General features: G+C 56.0%; 1 protein-coding gene across 2 annotated transcripts in view; it reads left to right on the forward strand.

Annotated features, from left to right (window-relative positions):
- The window catches only part of LAMC3 (laminin subunit gamma 3), a 77,501-nt gene extending 73,443 nt beyond the window's left edge, over nucleotides 1-4,058 (forward strand). Inside the window, exon 28 of one of the 2 annotated variants that reach the window (XM_032257619.1) lies at nucleotides 2,558-4,058. In XM_032257619.1, the coding sequence (XP_032113510.1) occupies nucleotides 2,558-2,808 (251 nt within the window). In that variant the 3' untranslated portion in view covers nucleotides 2,809-4,058. The remainder of the gene's footprint in view (nucleotides 1-2,557) is intronic. The other variant, XM_032257618.1, reaches the window with a different exon arrangement.
- The last annotated feature ends 3,436 nt before the right edge of the window (nucleotides 4,059-7,494 follow it).

Below are 7,494 nucleotides of genomic sequence, written 5' to 3' on the forward strand. Positions count from 1 at the left end.
ATATGTTCCTTATGTTGCCCAGGCTGGTCTTGAACTCCTGGGCTCAAGTGATCCCCCTGCCTTGGCCTCCCAAAGTGCTGGGATCACAAGCATGAGCCACCGTGCCCTGCCTTATTTTTACTCTTTTGATGGACTTATTTCACTTAGCAGAGAGTCATCAAGATTCACCAGTGGCAGCATGCATTTTCAATTATCATTCGTAATGAGAGAGAACTGCCATGCTCTGCACTTTGGACACCAGGCCCACACTGAGCTATTCACACACATCATCTTACAGAATTTTCATACTAAGTTTTTAATGCAGGGACAGATACTCTTTTGCCATTTTGCAATGAGGAAACTGAGGTGTGGAGAGTTTATTTTTATTTTTTATTTTTGTTTGTTTTTTGTAGAGATAGTGTCTCGTTACGTTAACCAAGCTGGTGTTGAACTCCTGGCCTCAAGAGATGCTCCCACCTCAGGTTTCCAAAGTGCTAGGATTACGAGAGAGCCACTACACCCAGCCTAGCACAGAGAGGTTAGATAATGTGCCCAGGGTCCCACCGCCAATCGGTGGGGAAGCCATGACTTGCCTGTGGATCCAAGTGACTCAGAGTGCATGCAGGTAGCCATTGGTTGACACCCAATGCCCTGTCATGGAGCAGACACTCTCTTCAACCATTCCTGCATTGTCACTGTCATTCATTCACTTGTCACTCTGTGTCAGCCCTGTGCTTCATACGGGGATGCAGAATGAATAGCACACACCTGGCCCCTGCTCCAGGAGCCCTAGATGGCCTGGGCAGGTAGAGTGGGGCCTGTAACTCATTTCTGAATCTCTTTGAAAGCCAAGCTGTTTGGACTTGGCTGTGAGCAGTGGGGCCTCCTGAGGTCTGCCCAGATCAGCAGGGCCTGGGCTCCCCTCTGCCTTCTCTTACACCCTGGCTTGGGGCTTGCAGCTGCTTGCCCAGGAAATCCAGGGCCTCAGGGAGCCATGGGGCCCAGTGGAATCCTGTGGGGTTAGAAGAAGTCACTTGGGACTGGACGTGGTGGCTCACAACTCTAATTCCAGCACTTCAGGAGACCAAGGCAGGCAGATCACCAAGGCAGGCAGAGGTCAGGAGTTTGAGATCAGTCTGGCCAACATGGTGAAACCTTGTCTCTACTAAAAATACAAAATAGTAGCTGGGCATCTGTAATCCTAGATACTTGGGAGGCTGAAGCAGGAGAATTGCTTGAACCCAAGAGGCGGAGGCTACATTAAGCCAAGATCACGCCACTGAACTCCAGCCTGGGCAACAGAGTGAGACTCTGTCTCAATAAACAAATAAATACAAAAGTTAGCCAGGCGTGGTGGCGCAGGCCTGTAATCCCAGCTACTCAGAGGTTGAGGCAAGAGAATCACTTGAACCCAGGAGGCAGAGGTTGCAGTGAGCTGACATTGTGCCACAGCACTCCAGCCTGGTTGACAGAGTAAGACTCTGTCTCAAAAAAAAAAGGAAGAAGCAGCCACTTGGGACTTATCTCCTCATTCCCATCGCTTTCCCACCTGGCTGAACTATGTCTTTCAGTTAAATGTTACACTTAGTGACAAGGTGACAAGGACTAGATGGGAGAGGCAGCCTGCAGATTCGACTCCATAAACATTGCTAGCAGTTCTTTTTTTTTTTTTTTTTGAGACAGAGTTTTGCTCTTGTTGCCCAGGCTGGAGTGCAGTGGCACGATCTCGGCTCACCACAACCTCCACTTCCCGGGTTCAAGCGATTCTCCTGCCTCAGACTCCCAAGTAGCTGGAATTACAGGCATGTGCCACCACACCTGGCTAATTTTGTATTTTTTAGTAGAGACGGGGTTTCTCCATGTTGGTCAGGCTGGTCTCAAACTTCCGACCTCAGGTGATCTGCCCGCCTCGGCCTCCCAAAGTGCTAGATCACAGGCTGTCATCACCTGGCCCCAGGGTTAGGGTTAGGGTTAGGATGGGGTTAGGATTAGGGTTGATGCTTGGGGAGATACCGAGAAGTCCTTAACCCCAGGGAGCAGAGCGAAGACCTGCAGGGGCCAGAGCTAAGACCCCGCTGCCTGCCTTCCAGGCCTGCAGCCCCTGCTCCAGCTGCCTCCCAGCCTCTCGCTCTAAAGCCAGAGACCCTGTGATTTGCCACAGGGGCTGCCCACATCCAGGCACACAGGCAGCGTCTGTAAATGTGTGCTGTCAGTGAATTGAGCCAGCACGTTCCAGCCGGCGAAAATCACAGGGACCTCTCTCACGTGCTGTTTTGTAGATGAGAAAACTGAGACTCAGAGAGGACTCACCTAAGGCCTTCATTTTTTTAAACAATAGTAGTAAAACCATCAACAAAAGTGTGCCACCCAGGAGGATGTTCCAGTCTTTCCATGGGCCCATTGGGAGGCATGGGCCCTCAGCCACTTCACAGCCTCTGGGTCCCTGTCTTTCCCTGGTAGATGGTGGGCCGTTGGAATCCTGGGAGTCCTGAGCTGAGGAGAGGCTCCGGGTATGGGGGGTGCCCTGGGGCCTGCAGGGCTGCCAGCTCACAGTGAGGCTGTTTGTGCCCCACCGCAGGGTCGCTGGATGCCCATCAAGCCCCAGCCCAGGCCCTGAACGAGACTCAGTTGGCACTGGAACGCTTGAGGCTGCAGCTGGGCTCCCAGGGGGGCCTGCAGAGGAAACTGAGGCTGTTGGAGCAGGAATCCGAGCAGCAGGAGCTGCAGATCCAGGAGTTTGAGAGCGGCCTCGCCGAGATCCGTGCCGACAAACAGAACCTGGAGGCCATTCTGCACAGCCTGCCCGAGAACTGTGCCAGTTGGCAGTGAGGGCCGCCCAGACCCCCGGCACACTCCCCGCCTGCTGTTTACATGACTGGGGTGTGGACACTACCCCACAGGTGTGCCCATACCGGCGCACCCTGGAGCTGGCTGCTGTGGACTCGATCCCAAGCGAATAGTCACACTCCCTGCTGAGTCTGTCTGTGGCTTCTTCCCTGCCAGAGGACTGAGTGTACGCAGTCAATTCACCTGGGCATCGGTGCACACTCCCACCCCTGCACGTGCATAAATAGGCACACCCCGGCGTCAATAACACATACACACGTGAGGGTGCATGTCTGTGCGTATGACCCACACGTTTTCAAGTCCAGTCCATCCAGTCCACAGCTTACTGTCCACACACTGCAGTCTGCAGCTGTTGGGACAGCCACCTGTGCGCTAGGCTGGATGCTGGGCAGCTTGTTACAGGAGATACCCTGGGGTGCCAACATCCATTCACTCCAGACCACAGGGAGATCTCAGCAGATCTGCAGAGATCAAGCTGTCAGCAAGAGCCGAAGCCCCTAGTCCCAGAGCTGGCTGAGCTGTTTCATGACAGCTGCCCGACATCTGGCCCTGCGTGCACACCCCACAGCTCCACACAGCCAGGAGACCAACAGGCCAAGAAATGCAAGATTCTGGGAGGATTCTCAGCAGTGGAACCTGAGACCCGGAGAGCCCTGAGGGCATGGCCAGGCCTGCTAGTCTGGCTAGAGCAAGGCCCACTCCTGGTGGGAGGTGTCACGGGCTTCACCGGATGCTTCCTTCTCGGGTTCCCCAGACTGCACCAGACGCCCTGAGGGAATGGCCCACACTGGCCTGTACCCACTTCGGCCTGTTATCGATCCCAAGAGCCAGCCCAAGAGCACCTGGGTCAGGGGGCTCAGGCCATCAGGAGCGCCCCTTTGTGCCCCCAGCAACCCAGCTGACCTTTGATGCTTCCCAAACCAGCCCTGCAGCAGCACCTGCCATGCAGGAGGTCACAAGGGTGTGGAAGCCTGGCTGCCATTCCAGTCTGTCCTGCCTGGGAATCGCCCTGTGGCCAGGCCCTCGAGCCCAGGACTCCTCAGCATTTCCTCTTGGCACCCCTCCCCTCTTCCGGGCCCTCTTCCAGCAGACCGCAAGGCCTTGGCATTGGGAAGACAGACGCCTCTGCGGGCCCAGGCCCTACCCACGGCTTCCCTGACAGGGGCAGGGGTAGGGCAGCAGCACAGACCGATTCTGTTTAACGTGGAAATAAAGGACCCTTTTACTGGGCAGGGCAGTGCCCCTCACCCTCCCTGCTGGTGGGCAGCCAGCCAGCGCCCTGGCTGTGGGTACGCACATCACGCACCTGGTAGGTGGCCAGTGTGTGGACCAGACATCGGCAGGAAGGTAGCAAAAGCTGAGCTCATGGCTGGGCCAGTACGTCCGTTAGAGGGCTTTGCTGGGGTCCTGTGGCCACAGGTACCTACCCTCTCCTCTTAGGCACTTACCACGAAAAGCCTAGGAACTGGGGAGTGGGAGGGGTGAGGTGCAGAGAGGCCCTCAGCTGACCTCTGGTTCAGGCTGGAGATGAACTCAGCCAAGTGTGAGGACAGCGAGGAGCAGGGAGGGGCACCATCAGGGACGGGAAGGGTGTGGGTCAGGCCTTGAAAGGTGGGGAGGTAGAAGAGGAAGCAGTCCAGGCAAGAGGGCGGACCACAGTCCGGGCCCGCAGGGTGGGGGCTTGGCCAGCTCTCATCACCCCAGGAACCCAGGTGGAATGGGGTGGGATGTTAGAGCTGCTCACTTAGGGTTCTTGGCCCCAAGCCTCAAACCCCTCCGGAGGTGGTTTCAGCAGAAAAGGGGTGTTGGGAGGGTCACTTGGAAGCCTGGGGTAGAAAAGGCGGCCAGGCATTGGAGATAGCCTAGGGAGGAGCGCCTGACATAGACTGGCTTCCCTCTTCCTCCCTCCCGCCTCTCTTCTTGGTCTCCATCTCTGCTCTCCTCTCCCGTGTCTGCTTCCTTCTTTTCTCTTCATTTATTATTATTTTTTGAGATGGAGTCTCACTGTGTCACCCAGGCTGGAGTGCACTGGCACAATCTCAGCTCACTGCAACCTCTGCCTCCTGGGTTCAAGCGATTGTCCTGCCCCAGCCTCCCGAGTAGCTGGGATTACCGGTGCACACCACCACACCCCGCTAATTTTTGTATATTTAGTAGAGACAGGGTTTCACCATGTTGGTCAGGCGGGTCTCGAACTCCTGAACTCAGGTGATCCACCTGTCTCGGCCTCCCAAAGTGCTGGGATTACAGGTGTGAGCCACTGCACCTGGCCCATTCTTTTCTCTTTGCAGAGTGGCTTTCTTTGCTTTGCTTGTGCCCAATGGGAGAGGACACCCACCACAACCGCCATCCCCCTTGATGGCCCCAGGTGTACATGTCATCAGATCCAATGCTTGCAAGAGACAAGCTGGTGACTCTGTCCTGATTCCAGCTTCGCAGCTTAGGTGAAGTCCCCCCAACCCCTGTTCAGGATAATGAGGATCTCTAGATCCAAGGCCACATAATGATGACGGGTGCCACTCCCCCCAACCTAATGGGAGACGGTGTTCAGAGCAGAGGCGTGCTCCGCCACAGAAAACTATAAAATCAAGGCTACGGTGGGGGATTGGCATGATCAAGCCGAGCTATGGAGTGACTTGGTAGACGCCTGGGCAGAGGTGGAGAGGCTGAAGGCCGGGGAGCTGCTGCTGCACAGTGAGTCTGGTGATTGGCGTCTGGTGTACATGATGTCGAGAAGATGGGGTTCTTCCAAGATCTCTGGGATAGGGTCTGATGTCCCCCTCACCCCTCCCTCTGCTTTCTCGGCTGGCAGCACACAGTCGCCCTGCTGCCTGCTCTTGGCTTTCAGCCATTATCCACTCAAGCTGTGGGTCCCGCAAAGCCCAGTCCCAGCATCCCCGACGGGTGGAGCACTCGGGACTGACATCTTGTGACTCACGCAGTCTTATCATGCCTGGTGCATGTGCTGATCTACTCTCCGGCCTCAGAGGTGGGGCTGCTGCCGGGTGGAATGCGGCAGCTGTTGAACATCTGGCTAGCAATGCAGTTCAGCAGTTGAGCAGGAGAAGGTGGGGTGGCCCTTGCCCTGCAGGATGGCTGACTGGGGCCAACCAGCTCAACTGGCCAGGGCAACAGGCTGCTGGAGCCTGGAGGGGGAAGTGCATTATGAGGGCTCTGTCCTAAGTCAGCTCCCATCAACCAAGGGTGGTAACAGGAAGTTCTACTCTCTGCTTAAACCATCCAGCAAGGCATCCAAGTTACAAAAGCCCCTGCTTAGTGAGTTCTGGGTTACTTCATTCTGAAGATCAGGGCCTGAAGCTCAGCAGGCCAAGTGCCTCGCCCAAGATCATGCAGCTTGGCCAAATCCAAACCCTTGGGTAAATGGACAGGGGACCATCATCTAGGAGAGACAGGAGCTGGTCACGCTGGGGAGGAGAGGCCTGCCCCCTGGACTGCTGCCCTGACCTCAGCCCCATCCCATTCTGCCCAGCTCCTCACTGGCCACTTCCCTCCCCTGGGACAGCCACAAAAAACAAGATGATCTCGCCTGGGTGTGGTGGCTCATGCCTGTAATCCCAGCACTTTGGGAGGTCGAGGCAGGCAGATTATCTTAGGTCAGGAGTTCAAGACCAGCCTGGCTAACACGGCGAAACTCCATCTCTACTAAAAATACAAACATTAGCCAGATGTAGTGGTGTGTAACCATAGTCCCAGCTATTTGGGAGGCTGCGGCAGAAGAATCATTTGAACCCTGGAGGCGGAGGTTGCAGTGAGCCGAGATAGAGCCGCTGTATTCCAGCTTCAGGCAACAGAGTGAGACTCTGTAAAAAGAAAAAAAAAAAAAAAAATGATTTCAGGGTCCCAAACCTAGGAGTCTGATGGAGACGAGACGTCCATTGGGAAGGAGACTTCCTGGGTGTAATCCTGAGGAGGCCCGCTCTGTGTGCACGGTGGGGCCATTCCCAGTGCTATCTGCCCGGGACAGCGCCCGTCTACGCCTGTAGCCCAGCATCATGATGAGGAGTGCCCCATTCACTCTGGCTGTCCTGATTTGGACACTAGATTTGACAGCCACCCTGGCCACAGATACCCAGACCTGCGCCCCGAGCTTCGCTATTCCTGGAGTCATGGGCTGGTTTGTCATCCTGGTGGCCTTGCGCCCCAGGTCCAGCTTCCTGACTTTTCTCTTCTGGAAACGGGAATGCCGAGTCCTATTTCGTGGAGTTTTCAGAATGAAATAACTGGTGCACAGTGCAAAGTGCCTGCGGCTGCCCAGAAATCGGTTCCATAGTGAGTGTCCAAGAAATGGTTTTATTAACGAGACACGAGTTCATTCCAATTGCTTTGAGGGGGCCACTGTTGTCGCAGCAGTCCTGTTGTTTGAGCGCTGCTGACTCCCCGACGGCACTAGGTCCTCTCAACCACCCCATGAAGTTCATGCTAAGATTCTTGCATTTCATTTCTGTGGCAGGGACTCGCTGAGGTCTGGGGAGGGGCAGAGAAGAGGGGCGCGGCCGGCCCGCGCTGTGCACTTTCCCCGTCCTCCAGCAGAGGGGCGGCCGGCGGGCTCCGCGTCCCGCATAATAGCGGCTTTGATGCCCGCGGACAGGGAGGCGGGAGGGGAGGGAAGGGAAGGGCCGGAGGGAGGGAGGGAGGGGCCGGCAGCGG

Source organism: Sapajus apella, unplaced genomic scaffold (genome assembly GCF_009761245.1).
Source record: "Sapajus apella isolate SASKATOON/1434 unplaced genomic scaffold, GSC_monkey_1.0 scaffold97, whole genome shotgun sequence".
NCBI classification, from domain to species: Eukaryota; Metazoa; Chordata; class Mammalia; order Primates; family Cebidae; genus Sapajus; species Sapajus apella.